The sequence below is a fragment of the Polypterus senegalus genome, chromosome 8 (assembly GCF_016835505.1).
Source record: "Polypterus senegalus isolate Bchr_013 chromosome 8, ASM1683550v1, whole genome shotgun sequence".
In the NCBI taxonomy this organism is placed as follows: Eukaryota; Metazoa; Chordata; class Cladistia; order Polypteriformes; family Polypteridae; genus Polypterus; species Polypterus senegalus.
This window is the reverse complement of record NC_053161.1, coordinates 59,493,777-59,514,520: the sequence shown is the minus strand read 5'-3', so window position 1 is coordinate 59,514,520 and position 20,744 is coordinate 59,493,777. Positions and strand designations below refer to the sequence as shown.

Below are 20,744 nucleotides of genomic sequence, written 5' to 3'. Positions count from 1 at the left end.
GAACCGTTACCAAAATGTGACGTGTAAACTCTGCTGGTCACTGATTGGCCGGAGAAAATCGTCATTACTGCGTCACTGGCTATTCTTTTCTTTAAAGGTACAGACACGCGGAAGTTTCGAAAGTTCTCCAGCCACTGAGTGTTTGTAAAACCGGGAACAATCACATCCCACCACTCTGAAGCACAGTTAAATGTCCAAACAGATGGTCTGTTGCGGCGACTTTTTTGCAAAATGTGGAAGATCTGTAATATACAGAATCAGCATTTTAATGTTACACTGGCAGTTAAGTTCATTTTATGCTTTGCAACAGTGATAAAAGTTAGCTAGTGATGTGCTTTTTTTAGATGCTTAACCTTGCGCGTCGTTGAGCTAAAGTGTTGTCGTTGTCTGCGTGTTGTTATAAAAGTTCCACGGTGTCACGGCAGTTGAGGCGGCGCAACTCTAACGACACGTGAATAATCCCACCCACTCTAAAGCGGTACTAAACTGCAGTCGAAACGCAAACCGAGCCGAACTGAGCCGAACCAAGGTGAGCTGTACTGAACCGTGTCGTGCCGTACTATGCAGTGGAAAAGCGGCTATAGAATTATTATTTTTTTATTAAATTCTCGAACTGCAGTTTTTAAATAATCTGTAATGTGAAATAGCTTACATTCCAAATTTGATGAATTTAATATGTTCTCTTAATTTTATATATAAACGTCTACGTGTGGAAGTGTGTCTGTCTGTCTGTCTGGCCCAGAAGTGAGAGGTGGAGTTGGGGTAAGGGCTCTGCCTCTGAGGATACACAAGCAAGGCCAACACATCAGTAAAACGAAACCTCAGAAGAAAAACAAAGTCACTTAGCAACTAATATCAGCAAAACGGTATCCCTTTTACTTTTCCTCCCGCCACTAATACATAAGTGAGGCGAACAGGTCGGCAAAATGAATTCTCCTAGGAGAGAGATTCCCAGAGTAGTTCCTTTGAATTACCTGACATTTCTACATTTCAATTTTTTTCTGATGATTTCAGTAGTTTCTAGGACCCCAGACTTTTCACAGCACGGGCTTACACAGCTAGTTTAAATATAAACAGAGAAACTATAAAGGAGAAGCAGAGTATAGTAGAGGGAAAATTATTCTGCAAAAGTTAAGCATATAGTTAAGTAAATCAAGAGGCTTTGTCATACCATCCATGCACAGTACTACAGTATACAGTGGCATGAAGTAATGTTCTCCTCGTTTGCAGTGCAACTTATAAGTAAACAAAGGGCAAGTGAAAGACAAGTAGAGAACTGTACAATACTATAAAATAAACAAATAGGTAAATGAATAGATAGTAATACATTGAAATAGATAGCACAGGTTCAGTATGCCTAATCCAAAATTCCAAAATATGAACTGCTCCAAAAACTAATGGAGTTCTGACATGACACCACAAGTGGAAAATAACACACCTGAACTCACTTGCCCTTATGGGTTCTGACCAATGTTTCCTTTCATTTTTTTTTTTTTACTGATGAGTGGATATGAATAATACAGAAGCTGGTACTTACTGGTTAGAAATAATTTCTTCAATTCCTCTTTGAATTTCACACAAATGACAAACAAGTATAGGGAGAGCAGTGCAATTCAAAAGTGCTGCATAGAAGGAACATATAAACCATCATCGCTATCAGACTTATGTGCATTATTCACAGTGGTTTATTTTTATTCTCTGTGTACAATAACCTTTTAATCAAAACACAGCATTGCAGGTAGGGACTGAAAGCTTGCTGTTGTTTGTTCTTTCGGTTGTTTAACAGCTAATATTGGTATTCTACTAATGATACAGTGTGCAAACTTTCTTTTGTACACAAAAAAATTACCTTAAAGCTATGTGTACAGTATAAGGTGTAAATGAAGCAAAAATTCCCATCTCCAAGATATCTCATTATGCATGTGCAAATACTCCAAAATCCAGAAAAAAATTAAATACTTCTGGCCCCAGGCATTTTGGATCCTCAACCTGTAAAAAATAAATAATAACAACTAATAATAAAAAAAAACAGTTATAACAAATATACTGAAATGTAAATAAGCTACTAGGAGCAGATCTAAGGGGAGTCGGGTAGCTTAGAGATCAGAGTCCAAACAGCCAAGGATTAGAAGCTTTTGCAGAGCCTGGTAGAACTGATTCTGATGCTTTAGTACCTTTTGCCAGATAGAATTGGGACAAAGAGAGTGTGGGAGGAATGGGAGCAGTCCTGCACAGTGCTGTAAAAGTAAAATGTTGTGTGTACAACAGTTACATTATGTTCTGACCTTTATGTGACCAAAAAATAAAAAGAGTTCAAAGACACAGATATAAGAAAAGCGTTAGCAGTCCAACTTAAAAGTCTACAAGGGTATGAAAAGAATGAAGTGACAATGTTAGCTGAAAGACTTGAAGCAGACTGAAAATTTGAGTGTGATTAAACAATTACTCAACGAGTAAACATCAGCCATTCCAAGAAATAGTTTTGTATAGATGCTTTGTTTTCATTGTTGTTTTAGAAGCGTCGAAAAATGCAAGCTGACCTTAACAGCTTTGCTGTTCTACATTAAGGTTTCCTGTTTATGATACCAACATAAACAGAATAACATTTTCTGTAATGGGTGTTTTAGTAAGTTACTTGCAATGAGAAGTCAAGCAATATTAGCTGAAGAAGGGACCTGAGTTCCTAGAAAACCTGCATATTGTAATATTTTTAGTTAGCCAGTAAAAGGTGTGATTTTGCTTGACTCCTCATTACATCCATAATGGCTAACATGGTACTGCACCCTAGTACTAGTAAGCTACTTGAATAAGTATCTGTCTTCTTGAGTGATCCTCAATTGGGCCCAAAAACCACAAAGTATTACCATTAGAAACATTTTCATAGACGATTTTGAAGTGTCAATTGCAAATCCTGATTATGTGAATAACTCTGTGTGTAGTTTGGGAAAGCAGGATGTGCACCTGAGCACAACCAGCTTTCTCAATCATCTTTATGCAGGAAGAAGCTTGGTGTTTCTGTGGACTAAAGTATGAGTATTAGTTCGATGTGCATGTATTTCAAAAAATATTATGAGTATCTAAATCTGGCATTCTAAATTATTGAACAGATTTCATCCAGAGCAGTTATATTAGTTGAATATAAGAATAGAAAAGGCAGTTAAAATAAACAAAAATTAATCTATTGATTATATGTTAAAAATAATAAATTAATGCATTGAATAAAGATTTGCCATTGCAGTAACTAAATACAAATCTAATCACACACTTCACTTAATCATATTAAGCATATGTTTAAATACTTGGTCAAAACTTGCAGTTAAGTTTGGAAGCATTTTCTATCATTAGTAAGTACCTATTCTTTTATCTTTTCTTTATGTGTTCACATACTCCAGAATATACCTGAATGCTTTTTTTTCTCTAAATGAAATGTTTTTCAGCATATTTTTACTGTTACCAGCATGTACGTCTTTTCATGGAAAGAACATATAACTGATAATTTATCTGTTTAATTCATAGATAGTGGAGTGTTGAGTAGAAAAAAAAAACAAATTGTGACTGTCAGAAACTGTAGATCAATCAGTTGATTAATTTGTGTAAATGGGCAAAAACAGAAATTGTAGTCAAGATGTCTGGACCACTACAAAAAAAATGTATTGACCATTAAGAAAATCAGTCAACTGAAAAATCTATTCTAAAACCCCCAAAGTAGCTCACAAAATGTGTTTGTAATGGAATGCATTGATCTCTTGCTAACACATGGTGAGTGGAAAGTGAAATTTCCACATGACAGAAGTTGGGTACAAAGTTGTTAACACTTTTTCATTTTATAGTTTTACCAGGGCTGGATTACGACTCCTCCAGTGACCCATCCCCCCGAACACACACACACGCACGCACACACAAACAAATGGAGACAAATGCAGTACAGTAATTCCTTCTCTCTCGGGGGGGTTGCGTTCCAGAACCCCCTGCGATAGATGAACATCCGTGAAGTAGAAACCATATGTTTGTATGGTTATTTTTATATATTTTAAGCCCTTATAAACTCTCCCACACTGTTAACATTATTAGAGCCCGCTAGACATGAAATAACACCCTTTAGTCAAAAGTTTAAACTGTGCTCCATGACAAGACAGAGATGGCAGTTCTTTCTGACAATTAAAAGAATGTAAACATATCTTCCTCTTCAAAGAATGCGTGTCAGGAGCAGAGAATGTTAGAGAGAGAGAGAGAGAGCGAGAGAAAAGCAAAAAATCAATACGTGCTTTTGTGCTTTTAAGTATGCTGAAGCACCGCGATAAAACGGCATTTTTTAGAGGAGCGTCCATATCTTCTAAGCAAACAGCCTCTGTGCAAACAGCCCCTCTGCTCACACCCTCCGTCAGGCAGAGAGTGAGAGAGACAGAGAAAAGCAAACAATCAAGCACCGCGCGGAAAGGATATCGTATATCATTGAGGAGTTTTATTTAATACGTAATACATGCTCTGATTGGGTAGCTTCTCAGCCATCCGCCAATAGCGTCCCTTGTATGAAATCAACTGGGCAAACAAACTGAGGAAGCATGTAACATAAATTAAAAGACCCATTGTCCGCAGAAATCCACGAACCTGCGAAAAACCCGTGATATATATTTAGATATGCTTACATTTAAAATCCGCGATGGAGTGAAGCCGCGAAAGTTGAAGCGCGATATAGCGAGGGATCACTGTAATCTATACATCAAAAGCAATTTAATATTCCAGTATTAAAGGCAAAGAAACTTCCAAAAGATGAAACTGTAGCCATTTTCTTCAATTCCAAATTAAATCTCCTCACAGTAGGAGTGGCTTGTTGTTGGAATCAGTGTAATCAATCATAATTGTTAATGACGTGTGAATCACCGATCAGTTGCTTTTTCCAAAATGCACAAAGTTTAGAAATTGGGCAAACCACAGCATAACTTCACTTTCTATCAAATTATTATCTTTTGCTTTTAAAAATGTTTTGAAGTACTTTTATCTAGTTCATTTTGTCCAAAAATAGAAACAAAAACAAATAAACAAACAAAATTAGGCCTATGCACATCCCTTGTAATTATACATACTAAAGTACTGTAGAATAATATAGTGTGAACAAAATGCATATTAAGAAAGAGGCATTAAATAGAAGAAATAATTATAATTATCACAGTATTTAACCATTACAGCTACAGAGCCTTGAGCATGGGAAAGGTGCTATATACATACAATTATTATTATTATAACAGCTAATCAACAGAATAGCTCCTGTTTTCTTAAAAAACAGAAATCACAAAATTTTCTGATACAGTGGGCTTCTTTGAAGATCCATGCTGAACAACAGCAAACAAGAACATAACATTCAAGGACAAAAACCTCAAATTATTTGTGTTACATAGTCCATATACCCAGTATCCATGCATACGCTCACAATGGCGCAAACATATTTATCTTGACTAATACATATTGACTTTAATGTTTTTAAATAAACTACTTCTTGTGGTCCTGTGCACAAGAGAAAAGGACATTCAAACAAAAATGAGTTTCTTCCAAATGCCTAGAACAAAACCCCCCAAAAATTAGTGTTCTTCAGTACTAGTAAACAGATATATTAATTGATTCTGCAAATATTAAGAATGAAAACCTATATTTTCTGAGTAAAAACTTATATTTTCTGGATCTTTAGTTAAATTAACCCCTATAAGTCTTTGCTTAAATGAATGAACAAAAGATCAAGAACGCTGCAAGCAGCAAATCAAGAAAATGTGAATAACAATCATTATAGTACAGTTCCCAAAAATATAAGGTGTTCAAAAGAAAAGAATGAAGAAATTTGCATCATTGTTTAATGTACACCCACAACCCCATATATAGGATTTGTTACGCAGTCTGTTAAATGAAACAGTGTGATGAAGGTTGTGCTTGAAAGTAAGTGCACAGTTAATTGAATTACAATGAATGCTTTGAAACACACATTTTTTTCTTTTCCTATAATTTCAACAATTTGATCATAGCAGTTAAGAAATATGCAGTTTGCTCTTTTAGATATGTTTTTATTCCTAAATGAGTGTGGCATGATGTAGAATTAAAAATTTCAGCAATGACAGAGCAAATACAATGTAGTTTGCACAGACCACTCTGACAAATGGAATTTTCCAAAATGTATTCTCAAGAATATGTAGGTAAAGCAAATCTATCTTTATAGAATAGAGAAATATTTATTTTAATTTAGCTGACCTGATTACATTAAAAAATACAGCCTCAATAAAAACAAACAAAAAAAAAATGGAATAAAATGGAAAAAGAATACACACAAAGTGGTTTATCCTTATACAGAAAACGAATGTAGGATATACAGTAGATAATGTCTCAAAAGTACTTATTTTGTTTAACAGTTTCAAAGCCGCAAGGTGTGGGAATTTGCTGTTTTTATGCCACAGTTTAAAAACAGTGAAGTTGTTATTTGTCTATATAATCCATGCAATTGAACCAAATGTTAGATCAGAAATGAATGGGTTGGAAATGTAGTAGTCAGAAAACATAAAGGGTTAATTATAAAGTATTCAAATGCCCAGCACCAGAATAAATGGAAAAAAAGGAAAGCCATAATGACTATGTTATTTTTTTTTCTTTTAGAGGGTCATTATTGTCAATTGTACAGTTTATGGTGGAATCCTTAATTGTATCAATAAACATTATTATTTAATCAATAAACAATTTTATTTAGTCTTTAACCTAAAGGCAAACTTCAGATTAGGAGGTTTGCAGTGACTTCACTTATATAAAGAATGCATCTGTGCCGTCACACGTTCCCAGGTACATGTATTTCTATTGCAGCTCACTGGAGTCAGGAAAATTCTGGGGAAATCACAATCATGTCTCTGCAGAATGTAAAATATCTAAATGTGTGCAAAATCATGAAAATTCCATGATGCTAGTCCAAATAAATGTATTAATAAAGAAAAATAAAAATAATCTTAAATACAAGATGACATTTGAGCAGTGTCGGTACACTAAGCAGTGTCTTTGAGAAGACAGAAGATGATGGCTAGATGTACACGCGCAAAATGAAAAATAGAACTTCACATGTGTGTAAAGACAGTGCTAGAGTGAAGAAAAACTGTTTTGTGAGAATAAACGAAGAATGGTTCAGGAGTGACTGAATTATCTGCAGAAGTTGAAGATTTTTTAATTTATTAATACCGATACATTTGGGAAATATATTGTCTTCTCTGTGATGTTAAGGAAATAAGGAATTTGGTAAACCTATTGTCTAACCAAACATTCCTTCCAGGTACCAAAATGTATTCAATGTTATGATTTTAAGTTTTTGACATCTCATTGTATTGCAGCTTCAGCTTATTTTACAATCTTGCCCTGCTTTTGTTTAGTTAATTTCAATGCTTTTATGACCAAAATCAGTATAATACAACTTGATTAGTGTTTCATCAGATGTGTTATTTTTCTCTCTCTCTCTCTTTGGTATTTTTGTGTTTGTTTTTATGCAGGACAATTACCAACAATCTCCCAAATGTGCCTCTTCCCAAAGTTCCAAGTCTGCCACTTAATCTTCCTCAAATGCCTAGCTTTTCTGCACCGTCTTGGATGGCTCCTTTATGTGATAACACGTGTGTATAAACGCCATAAGAGCAGGTCCATTCTTTGCATGCAAAATGTGCATGGCCCATCTTATCTTTTTTTTGTGCACTTACAGTAGTTTCTCCTAGATGGACTTCAGTATTCATTTGTCTTCATCTTCATGAATAATCTGAAAAACATATAAAAAACATACGCATAGGAACCATGCCATGTCAAAATGTTTTAATATAGTTTTTAATGAATACATGTATTCTTTACAATGTTCATATCCATTGATGAGTTTTACGTGATTCTCCAGTCCACCCAACTAGGGGGCTGAAGTCTTTTTTTCAGCAGCATTGGGTACAAAAGAAGAAACTGCCCTGTCCAAAGCACCACTCCGTTGCAGGGCCCACTCACGTACACACCCAGATGCTATCTTGCAGACTCCTCACAAACAACCATTGGGTGAGGGATTTGAACCTGGACTGCCCCAGGATTAAGCCATTGGATTAAATAAAAAAGACTAGCAAAAAAATGCAAGCAGAACAATATTATCAATTTAGGTGCCTTATTGAACACCTCAGTGGTATCACTTAGCCTTTTGATTACGTCATATTTCAAAACAGCAAACCCCTGTACATCTCCTCATTGTGGTTGTCTCTGATGTTTTACTTCTGTGAAATGGCTTAGTGTTGCACTATCCTCAAGGGTCTTAGCCTGCTGTTAGGAGAAGAAAATCAGGCCAAAGCTTAGTGCCCCTTACATCATGCAGTACTCTCAACTAAACAAGCACTTCTACTATCCAAATACTTTCCTCCTTCATCTTGATTTTTTTTTTTAATTTTCTGTTGCAAATCTGAAAGTTTAATATTTGATATACCTTTTTGGATAAGTCATTATTTGTGTAGGTCTGTGTCACAATTTAGATTAAAATATTATCCATGTCTTTATCCATGTTAGAAAGCTGGGTGGCAAGAGAAAAAGAGATTTGGTGGCAAACAGCATGGAAAATGAGATGTGAAACGAACAAAGAAAAGTTAGGCTAAACTCTGGTCAGCAAGTGGCCTCCTTAGGCACACGCAGTACTCCCTATTCTGTTGGCTACTTCTTGCTATTCAGCAAAATACTGTACAATCACAATCAAGCTGTACTGGATTGTCAATCATTCTTATATACATAAACCACAAAGAATTGGGGTTGGGGCTTAGTGGTAAAATACATGCCACTCTGCAGAGAACTAAGGTGTTCCTTGGTAGTCAGACCACGATTTGCTCCTATGCTCCGGTTCGCAAAGCAGGAATGGGGAACTGCCAGTACAGCATACCAAATCACTTTAAGCCCCGGGTACAATACAAGCCAGGAGTGATGGTATACCTTAGTCAGTTTAAATGCTTACACAGCTCTAATGAACTGAACATAGAGAGGGTGGACATTGTACATAGTTCACAGTAAAATTCTTAAAACATTAAATTCATTTTATTGGACTCATAAATGTGCGACCTGTAAACGTCAATGCTATATGTAATAAGTTCCAGAAATCATGATTCACTGTATGTTGCTTTTGACCTTAACCCCCTGAAGGTTTGTAACAGTGCAAGATTACAGACCGAAGCATTACTTTTAAATTTGACTGAAGCTACCACTTGTACAGGATCTGCCAAATGGTGAAATTATTTTTATACCCCAAATTCATTATTCCTTCTGATTACCTGGTTGATTTCAAAAGAATACAGTTTCTTCTAAAATTGTTTTTGCAATAACCAACAAAGCCGAGTCTCTAGGAAAAGCAAGAATTGATCCAGGGCAGGAATGTCTTACCCATATGAAATTGTATGTAGCCTGTTCAAGAGTAAGAAGCTCCAGTGAATGAATAATAATAATAACAAATACTACAGTATATACATAAAACTACTCCGTTACCTACATAGTACTTCTGATACATCCAGTTAACCCTCAGCACTATAACAGGCCTATTGTCTGAGTAAAAGCCGGGTAATGTAGCTAGTACAATATATTTTTTCCTTATTAATAAATGTAAAGTAGCGTTAGGATGTGATTTCCACTTAAGTTTTACATTTATGAAATACAGTAAATGAATATGGCACAGAAGATTATCTGTAGGCATTTGAGTCAGAACGGATTGATTTTATTGACTTAAAGAAAAAAGTTAAAAAGGTTGTACAGTAGATGTGCTGTAATGCTTGTGAATTCAAAGACCATCTTTAAATGTTCAAAGTATCAAAACTATTTTTAATTTAAAAGACACAAAAAGTAAGATTATACTTCTTACCAAATCAAGCATTAAAGATATGTGTAAAAGCAGTTTGACTATAGAAACTAGAAAATGCCATGAAGTTGACAGCACAATAGCTGCATTATGAAAGACAGGCACCAGCTGAAAAGTCAGGGTCACTTTCTTCATTCATAGTGAAAGTGTGTGTGTACCAGATAAAGAAATGTAGTGGCTGTCAGCCACCTGGTGCCCAGAGAGAATGCTTGGTGACGGAGCGACAGGAGCTTGGGCATCCATGTCAGATGAATATCCATATGACATTGTATTTGGTATGGGTCATTGCACTGGAAACATTTGATCTGTCTGGCAATGATTTTCAGGGCATTCTCTGAAACACTGCAGTCTGAGATGGTCTGATGTACTTCAGAATGCATCTTCTGAGTCATGTCGTGTTAAATCATGCGGAATTACTATGTCAGCTAAACCTTTACCTGACATCCATGCCCCAGTCATTATAATACAGATAACCTTCCATTCTCTAGGTACCTAAAATATATATGTTTGTTCAAGTTTGTAAGCCACCTAAAAAGGAAAAAAAATATAATGTTTTGGCAGTGATAAAGAAAATATAACAGTTATACTGCATCAATAATGAAATGCAATTTTAGAAACAGCCAAATCCTTTAATATAAATACTGTATATCACACGGCTTAAATTGTAGTCTGCATTCTGCAGTGGATTTTTTCCATTGCTGTAGTTTCATTTTCATGAAACTGCATTGTTTTAAATAGTGATTTTATTTTGTTTTAGTTTGTGACATAGTGGTGCAAATCTCTGCCCATTTTAGTTTGTGACATTTTAGTTTGTGACATAGTGGTGCAAATCTCTGCCCATACACTCTGTGAATAGTTTGCACATTCTCCTCATAACTGTATAGGATTTCTGTGTCTACCCTGGCTATTCTCCCACTTCTCAAAGACAAGCATGTTGGATTTATGAAATGATCTAAACTGACCTGTGTGCTTGAGTGTGTCTTGTGTTGGGCTGTGGTCAAGTCCAGGGTTAGACCAAGCTAGGCCAAAATTTTCTGGGACAGGCTACAGCCCCTGTATTCTGAACTGGATAAACAGATTGGAAAATAAATGGATGTATTCATTTAATTTTAAAGCACAGAAAATAATTTTGTATATTAAGGATCAGATATGTATATTTGTGTCTGTATTTTGCAACCTATGTGGTATGGTTAAATATCAAATACATTGTTTATAGGTTGTTTCAGTGATTCTTTAATCTGAAAGTGTCCTGTAGACATTTTACAAACTTTCAAACATTATAATATATCATTAATCAATCCTTGACATGTTTGTATTCCGTAAAATCGGATTAAATTCAGGTCATTATGCTTACATAACATTAATGAGAATGAGAATTATGGATCAATTATGTATTAATAGTGTTGTAGTTATTAGGCAGAATCTATGAAGTTAATTGGAACATTGGTGTCACTAATTACTTTAATGTTTGTGTTGCCTAACATTCTGATATGCTGGTGTAGAAATGGAGACCAACATAATATGTGCACTGTGAGTTAAGTGTTAGGCCAATATTGTATATCGGTATATGATCCAGAGTCTATTTGTGCACTAGTGATTTGGCCAAATTAAGGGTGAGTGAATGAATTAAAAACAGTTGAAATGTAAACACATACTTTACCTGAAGTGCCTATACAAATACAACACTGTAGGATATAATAATAAATTGTAACCTAATACATACAAAAGTGGCTTTGTCTTGTTCATATCAAAAACTACTGTTTTAAAGGGTAACAGCCATTTCATGTCTTATCCAAAGACTGATTCCCTGGAAATCACCTACTGCCTTCTCATCTACACTTCAGCTTTTCTAGTTAATGCTATGGAGATGAGAGTGTTACTTGAAGCAATCAAACACCTTTGCTTTTATCATTTAAGAAAGTCAATAAATAATTTAACAACACTGAGTTTGTTTGCAGCATACTGAATGCCTACAAGCAATGTGATTCATAACAATTGCACTGTTTCACTAAGAAGATAGATAGATACTTTTTAATCCCAAGGGGAACTTCACATACTAAGAAGGGCTAATTCAAACTGCTGTTGAGCTAATATTTAAAACTGACTTTTTTTTTTACTTTTGTGGGGTTTTTTTAACAATCTGAATTTTATGTAAAAATATGTGCAATTCACCAAATACTTTAGATATGTTATCTATGGCAAATCAGAGCCTATTGTTGCAGCAGTATGCACCATCTCACTGTAAGCTTCACATGCACAATGTCACATCTGGTTACTTGCAGTGTAAACAAGATTATTGTGGTGATGTTTCTATATTATGAGCATTGCTCACAGATTATCAGTGGGTAATGCATTTTAATATGTCTGTACATTTTATCTAATCCTTATTTTGTATTAATTTTTAAATGAATTTCCAGCTGCTCAGCACATTAGATTTCCTATGTTTTACTTTAATGCAGTAATTGTTATAAGTGCAGTCATGTCAATAAATAAATATGCAAATGTAATATTTATTTTTATTTTTATAACGTCTTCCACAAGATAATACAAGTTTATTTTATGATAAGTGCAAAATATACTGCTCAAAAAAATTAAAGGAACACTTTTTAGTCAGAGTAGAGGATCGAGTTAATGAAACTTCTGGAATATTGATCTGGTCAGTTAAGTAGCATTTGGGGTTGTTAATCAGTTTCAGCTGCTTTGGTGTTAATGAAATTAACTAGAGGGGCAACAATGAGATGACCCCCAAAACAGCAATGGTCTAGGAGGTGGAGGCCACTGACATTTTTCCTTCCTCATCTTTTCTGACTGTTGTTTCACTAGTTTTGCATTTGACTACGGTCAGTGTCACTACTGGTAGCATGAGGCGATATCGGGACCCTACAGAGGTTGCACAGGTAGTCCAGCTTCTCCAGGATGGCACATCAATATGTGCCATTGCCAGAAGGTTTGCTGTGTCTCCCAGCACAGTCTCAAGGGCATGTAAAAGATTCCAGGAGATAGGCAGTAATTCTAAGATAGCTGGACAGGGCCATAGAACATCCTTAACCCATCAGCAGGACTGGTATCTACTCCATTGGGCAAGGAGGAACAGGATGAGCACTGCCAGAGCCCTACAAAAATGACCTCCAGCAGGCCACTGGTGTGAATGTCTCTGACCAAACAATCAGAAACACACTTCATGAGGGTGGCCTGAAGGCCCGACAATGGGCCCTGTGTTCACTGCCCAGCACTGTGGAGCTAGATTGGCATTAGTCATAGAATAACAGAATTGGCAGGTCCACCACTGGTGCCCTGTGCTTTTCACAGATGAGAGCAGGTTCTCCCTGACCACATGTGACAGACGTGAAAGTGTCTCGAAAAGCCATGATGAACATTATGCTGCCTCTAACATCGTTAAGCATGACCAGTTTGGTGGTGGGTCAGTGATGGTCTGGGGAGGCATATCCATGGAGGGATGCACAGACCTCTGCATGCTAGGCAATGGCACCTTGACTGCCATTATTTCAATTCTTTATTGTCATGTATATAAGTACTGTGTACAATGAAATGTTTGCTTGCATGTGCCCCTGCAGACAGTGAACATAGACAAAAAAAACCCACACACAATAAATAAGTGAATATAAATAAGTAAATAAAACCAGAATCCTAAGAATAAATAGAGAAAGTGGCAGAAGTATATGTGCAGGTAGCAGTAAAGGTGACACAAGGTTACTGATTGTTCATGAGTCCTGAACCTGCAGGTGTGTGTCCGAATGGACTGTAGTCGCTTCCCAGATGGGAGGAGGGTTAAAGGTGACAGTGCAGGGTGGCTTGGGTCCCGCCTGATATGGTTCACTTTCTTGAGACACTGTGTAGTGTTGATGTCATGGATCGCAGGGAGCTGTGTGCCTGTGATCTGCTGTGCTGTGTTCACCACACGCTGCAGAGCTCTGCAGTTCTGAACTGAGCAGTTGCTGTACCAGGATGTGATGCATCCTGTCAGGATGGATTCCACAGTACATGTGTAGAATCTGCACATGGTTGTGGGGAACATCCAAGCTTTACTCAGTCTCCTGAGGAAGTAGAGGCGTTGTTGGGCTTTCTTGACTACTGCCGCAGTGTGACTTGACCATTTAAGGTCATCAGTGAGGGTGACTCTGAGGAACCTAAAGCTGCTGACCTGCTCCACAGCCTCACCTCCGATGTAGATGGGGCTGTGCTCTGTTTCCTGTTTGCGGAAATCCACAATCATCTCCTTAGTTTTGCTAACGTTAAGGGTGAGGTTGTTGTCCTGACACCATTCTGACAGGAATGTGACCTCCTCCCTGTAGGCCGTCTCATCGTCCTCACTGATCAGACCTATTACAGTGGTATCGTCAGCAAAATTGAGGATGGTGTTAGAGATGTACTTAGCTACGCAGTCATGGGTGTAGGGAGAGTAAAGCAGGGGGCTCAGCATGCTACACTGCGGGGTGCCAGTGTTGATGGTGATGATGTTTTTCCACTATGCACTTGCTGAGGTCTGCCGATGAGAATTAGAATTAGAACAATCTAGACGAGAACAGGCCATTCAGCCCAACAAAGCTCGCCAGTCCTATCCACTTGCTTCCTCCAAGAAAACATCAAGTCGAGTTTTGAAAGTCCCTAACGTCTTACTGTCTACCACACTACTTGGTAACTTATTCCAAGTGTCTATCGTTCTTTGTGTAAAGAAAAACTTCCTAATGTTTGTGCGAAATTTACCCTTAACAAGTTTCCAACTGTGTCCCCGTGTTCTTGATGAGCTCATTTTAAAATACAAGTCTCGATCCACTGTACTAATTCCCTTCATAATTTTAAACACTTCAATCATGTCACCTCTTAATCTTCTTTTGCTTAAACTGTAAAGGCCCAGCTCTTTTAATCTTTCCTCATAATTCAACCCCTGTAGACCTGGAATCAGCCTAGTCGCTCTTCTCTGGACCTTTTTAGTGCTGCTATGTCCTTTTTGTAGCCTGGAGACCAAAACTGCACACAGTACTCAAGATGAGGCCTCACCAGTGCATTATAAAGGTTGAGCATAACCTCCTTGGACTTGTACTCCACAGATCGTGCTATATAACCTAACATTCTGTTAGCCTTCTTAATGGCTTCTGAACACTGTCTGGAAGTTGATAGCTTGGAGTCCACTATGACTCCTAAATCCTTCTCATAAGGTGTACTCTCGATTTTTCGACCGCCCATTGTGTATTCAAACCTAATATTTTTACTTCCTATGTGTAATACTTTACATTTACTGACATTAAATTTCATCTGCCACAAATCTGCCCAAGCCTGTATGCTATCCAAGTCCTTCTGTAATGATATAACGGATTCCAAATTATCTGCTAATCCACCTATCTTGGTATCATCTGCAAACTTAACCAGCTTGTTACTTATATTCCGATCTAAATCATTTATATATATTAAAAATAGCAGCGGCCCTAGCACTGACCCCTGTGGAACACCACTCATAACATCGGCCAGTTCTGATGAGGTTCCTCGCACCATCACCCTCTGCTTCCTGTGTCTGAGCCAATTCTGCACCCATCTAAAAACATCACCCTGAATTCCCACTTCTTTTAACTTGATGCCCAACCTCTCATGTGGCACCTTATCACCTTATGAGGAAGTCCAATACCCAGTTGCACAGTGAAGAGCTAAGATCCAGATCCAAGAGTTTAGCGATGAGCTGGGATGGAATAATGGTGTTAAATGCAGAGCTGTAGTCCACAAACAGCAGTTCTTGTTCTCCAGATGATACAGGCTGGTGTGAAGTGTTATGGAGATGGCATCCTCAGTGCACCTGTTGCAACGGTAGGCAAACTGGAGGGGGTCCAGACTGTCAGGGATGATGTCCTTGATGTGTTCTAGCACCAGCCCTTTAAAGCACTTCATGGCTATGGGAGTCAGTACTACTGGGCGGTAATCATTAGGGCAGTCTACTTTATTTTTATTTGGGACGCGGATGATGGCTGTGTGCTGGAAGCAGGTGGGGACAGATTAAACTCTCAGAGATGTGTTAAAAATATCCGTAAAGACAGCAGCTAGCTGGTCGCAACATGTTTTTAAAACACGACCTGAGACTCCATCTGGGCTGGGTGCTTTGCGGATGCTGAGTTGGGAAAAAATCTTCCTCACATCATCCTCGTAGAGCCTCAGGCTGGAGTCTTGCCGCACTGTGGTTGGGTAGGGTTAGTTGGTCGCACAGGCCTGTCCGTGTTATCAAGCTCGAAGCGAGCAAAAAACACGTTCAACTCATCCGGGAGTGAAGCGGCGGTAGCTGTGGCTGCATGTGTCCGGGGTTTGTAATCTGTGATCAGCTGAATACCCATTAGGTATCAGGATGAAATCCTTATTTCACATTATCAGATCCTATGCTGGTGCAGTAGGTCCTGGGTTCCTCTTGGTGCACGACAATGCCTGGCCTCATGTGCCGAGAGTATGCAGGCAGTTTCTGGAGGATGAAGGAACTGATACCATTTACTGGCCCCCATGCTCACCTGACCTAAATCCAATAGAACACCTCTGGGACATTATGTTTCGCTCTATCCGATGCCGCCAGGTTGCACCTCAGACTGTCCAGGAGCTCAGTGATGCCCTGGTCCAGATCTGGGAGGAGATTCCCCCAGGACACCATCCATCGTCTCATTAGGAGCATGCCCCTATATTGTCAGGCATGCCTACAAGCATGGGGGTGGGGGTGGGAGGGGGTGTTGGTGGTCATACAAACTACTGAGTACGTTCTGAGTTGCTGCAATGAAATTTCGGTAAAATGGACTAGTCTACTGCATCATGTTTTCACTTTGATTTTCGGGGTGCCTTTGAATTCAGCCCTCTGTAGTTTGATCATTTTCATTTCCATCAAACAATGTCGCATTGTTTCGTTCCTAACACATTACCCAGTCCATATCAGTATGGATATCCAGCATGTTTTTTCCCCATTGAGATCTGTTGTGTTTTCAAAATGTTCCTTTTATTTTTGAACCTGTCTGGATCCTGATGTGTAAACACAGGCACTATAAAACCTGATCTCATTGGAAAAAACTAGTCTCTAAAAGTATATATTATGCTCTGTGCAAAAAAAAAAGAGGGGTAACTGTGGGGTGTATGTTTTCTTTCAATAGGATTTAATAGAACCCTTTTCAAATGTGTTCCCAAAAACAGAACATTACAAGGGAAGTGTGACAGTGGTGAGATCTGCGGTAGGAGTGACAGATGCATTCAAGTTGGAGGTGGGATTTACATCAGGGAGTGGCTCTGAGCCCTTTCTTATTTGCAATGGTGATGGACAGGTTGACAGACGAGATTAGACAGGAGTCCCAGTGGACTATGATGTTTGCTGATGACATCGTGATCTGTAGCGATAGTAGAGAGCAGGTTGAGGAGACTCTGGAGAGGTGGAGATATGCTCTAGAGAGGAGAGGAATGAAGGTCAGTAGGAACAAGACAGAATACATGTGTGTAAATGAGAGGGAGGTCAGTGGAATGGTGAGGATGCAACGAGTAGAGTTGGCGAAGGTGGATGAGTTTAAATACTTGGGATCAACAGTACAGAGTAATGGGGATTGTGGAAGAGAGGTAAAAAAAAAAAAGTGCAGGCAGGGTGCAATGAGTGGAGAAGAGTGTCAGTGATTTGTGACAGACGGGTATCAGCAACATTGAAAGGGCAGGACTGTAGTGAGACCAGCTATGTTATATGGTTTGGAGACGGTGGCACTGACCAGAAAGCAGGAGACAGAGCTGGAGGTGGCAGAGTTAAAGATGCTAAGATTTGCATTGGGCATGACGAGGATGAACAAGATTAGAAATTAGTACATTAGAGTGTCAGCTCAAGTTGGACGGTTGAGAGACAAAGTCAGAGAGGCAAGATTGCATTGGTTTGGACATGTACAGAGGAGTGATGTTGGTATATTGGGAGAAGAATGCTAAGGATAGAGCTGCCAGGAAAGAGGAAAAGAGGAAGGCCTAAGCGAAGGTTTATGGTTGTGGTGAGAAGAGGACATGCAGGTGATGGGTGTAACAGAACAAGATGCAAAGGAGACAAAGATATGGAAGAAGAAGATCCGCTGTGGCGACCCCTAACGGGAGCAGCCAAAAGAAAAAGAAGAAGATAAGCTAAATCATTTATAAAAAATGGGACCCCTGCTCTTCATATCAAACATTGGTAGTGGCTTTGAAACTCTTGTATAGTTACAAGCCATAAATGAGATCCCATATTGTATTTTGCTGGAGAGCACACTCCTCCTAAAAGAAATGGAGCATTTTATTCATACCTATCATACCTACAGCACATTATCACATGCACACTTCTTTAAACACAGACAGAAGGACATAGCTCTCAAACATTAGAGACAATTAACACTTGGCTTGACCATTAATGTTGGGTGAATTTTGCATATACAAGTAGATGCTTGCTGGCCCAACAATGAAAATGGGCACATAGACTCATTTCTCACCTGTGTTGGCTCTTCATCTGTGAGTACGTGGCTTGGTTTGGAGATAAAACATTCAAACACTAAATGGAACAGCAAGCAGCAAGGTGTGGTGTCGGCTCTTTTTATCATCTTATCCAAATATTATGATCATAAGATACTTTAACAATGAACTATCTGCTCCAGATGCTCTTTCTTCCCTCTTTCTTTGTAGAACATTCTGGAAATTTATATACAAGAACCTGTGCTAGGTGTTCAGCTTGGTCTTGTTTTGTAATTTGTCTCTTAGTGTTTTTATTTTAAAAAGACCTTGTCTTACTGCATAAAAAGTGTTATTTTCATATAACATCTAAATAGTTTTAGGACAATCTAAAATATGTTTGTGTTTATAAATGTAACCGAAATGTGCCTGTAAATATTTGTGTAAAGTGCAACTAACAGATGTGTCTGTGAACCATTTAAAGTTTAATCTGAATGATGTATTAATTTTTAAATATATGGTAGAGTATATACACCACAAGCTGCATGCCTCATTATCAGAGACCATGATACTGAACTGTTCTGTAATTTTCAAAAGCTTAACATTTTTCAAATAACATTTTATGTGATGCAATAATATGTCAAGTGATGAACTGGCTTATGCTGTTATTGCTCTGCTGCATTAGTTTCTTCTTTTTTGGTTTATACTCACATTTATGGTAATGCTTAAGGAAAACATTTGCTTTAAACTTGAGTTTTTATTTTGTTTTTCTTTTTTATGTGTGAGAAACCATCCATATTCTGTTTAGGTACAAATGGACTTTTGCTTAGCTTCATTCCAATTGGTTGGTCCAAATAACCAAGCACATACATACAGTGGTGTGAAAAACTATTTGCCCCCTTCCTGATTTCTTATTCTTTTGCATGTTTGTCACACAAAATGTTTCTGATCATCAAACACATTTAACCATTAGTCAAATATAACACAAGTAAACACAAAATGCAGCTTTTAAATGATGGTTTTTATTATTTAGGGAGAAAAAAAAATCCAAACCTACATGGCCCTGTGTGAAAAAGTAATTGCCCCCTGAACCTAATAACTGGTTGGGCCACCCTTAGCAGCAATAACTGCAATCAAGCGTTTGCGATAACTTGCAATGAGTCTTTTACAGCGCTCTGGAGGAATTTTGGCCCACTCATCTTTGCAGAATTATTGTAATTCAGCTTTATTTGAGGGTTTTCTAGCATGAACCGCCTTTTTAAGGTCATGCCATAGCATCTCAATTAGATTCAGGTCAGGACTTTGACTAGGCCACTCCAAAGTCTTCATTTTGTTTTTCTTCAGCCATTCAGAGGTGGATTTGCTGGTGTGTTTTGGGTCATTGTCCTGTTGCAGCACCCAAGATCGCTTCAGCTTGAGTTGACGAACAGATGGCCGGACATTCTCCTTCAGGATTTTTGGTAGACAGTAGAATTCATGGTTCCATCTATCACAGCAAGTCTTCCAGGTCCTGAAGCAGCAAAACAACCCCAGACCATCACACTACCACCACCATATTTTACTGTTGGTATGATGTTCTTTTTCTGAAATGCTGTGTTCCTTTTACACCAGATGTAACGGGACATTTGCCTTCCAAAAAGTTCAACTTTTGTCTCATCAGTCCACAAGGTATTTTCCCAAAAGTCTTGGCAATCATTGAGATGTTTCTTAGCAAAATTGAGACGAGCCCTAATGTTCTTTTTGCTTAACAGTGGTTTGCGTCTTGGAAATCTGCCATGCAGGCCGTTTTTGCCCAGTCTCTTTCTTATGGTGGAGTCGTGAACACTGACCTTAATTGAGGCAAGTGAGGCCTGCAGTTCTTTAGACGTTGTCCTGGGGTCTTTTGTGACTTCTCAGATGAGTCGTCTCTGCGCTCTTGGGGTAATTTTGGTCGGCCGGCCACTCCTGGGAAGGTTCACCACTGTTCCATGTTTTTGCCATTTGTGGATAATGGCTCTCACTGTGGTTCGCTGCAGTCCCAAAGCTTTAGAAATGGCTTTATAACCTTTACCAGACTGATAGATCTCAATTACTTCTGTTCTCATTTGTTCCTGAATTTCTTTGGATCTTAGCATGATGTCTAGCTTTTGAGGTGCATTTGGTCTACTTCTCTGTGTCAGGCAGCTCCTATTTAAGTGATTTCTTGATTGAAACAGGTGTGGCAGTAATCAGGCCTGGGGGTGGCTACGGAAATTGAACTCAGGTGTGATACACCACAGTTAGGTTATTTTTTAACAAGGGGGCAATTACTTTTTCACACAGGGACATGTAGGTTTGGATTTTTTTTCTCCCTAAATAATAAAAACCATCATTTAAAAACTGCATTTTGTGTTTACTTGTGTTATATTTGACTAATGGTTAAATGTGTTTGATGATCAGAAACATTTTGTGTGACAAACATGCAAAAGATTAAGAAATCAGGAAG

At 38.1% G+C, this 20,744-nt stretch overlaps 1 protein-coding gene across 13 annotated transcripts in view; it reads left to right on the top strand.

The window, feature by feature from the left end:
- Window positions 1-20,744, top strand: part of cadps2 (Ca++-dependent secretion activator 2) — a 795,011-nt gene that overhangs the window by 705,095 nt on the left and 69,172 nt on the right. For 9 of the 13 annotated variants that reach the window (XM_039761136.1, XM_039761130.1, XM_039761135.1 and 6 more), the window contains one exon: window positions 7,506-7,625. The exons of the other annotated variants lie outside the window; for them this stretch is intronic. In XM_039761136.1, coding sequence (XP_039617070.1) covers window positions 7,506-7,625 — 120 coding nt within the window. The remainder of the gene's footprint in view (window positions 1-7,505; window positions 7,626-20,744) is intronic. 13 annotated transcript variants of the gene reach the window in all.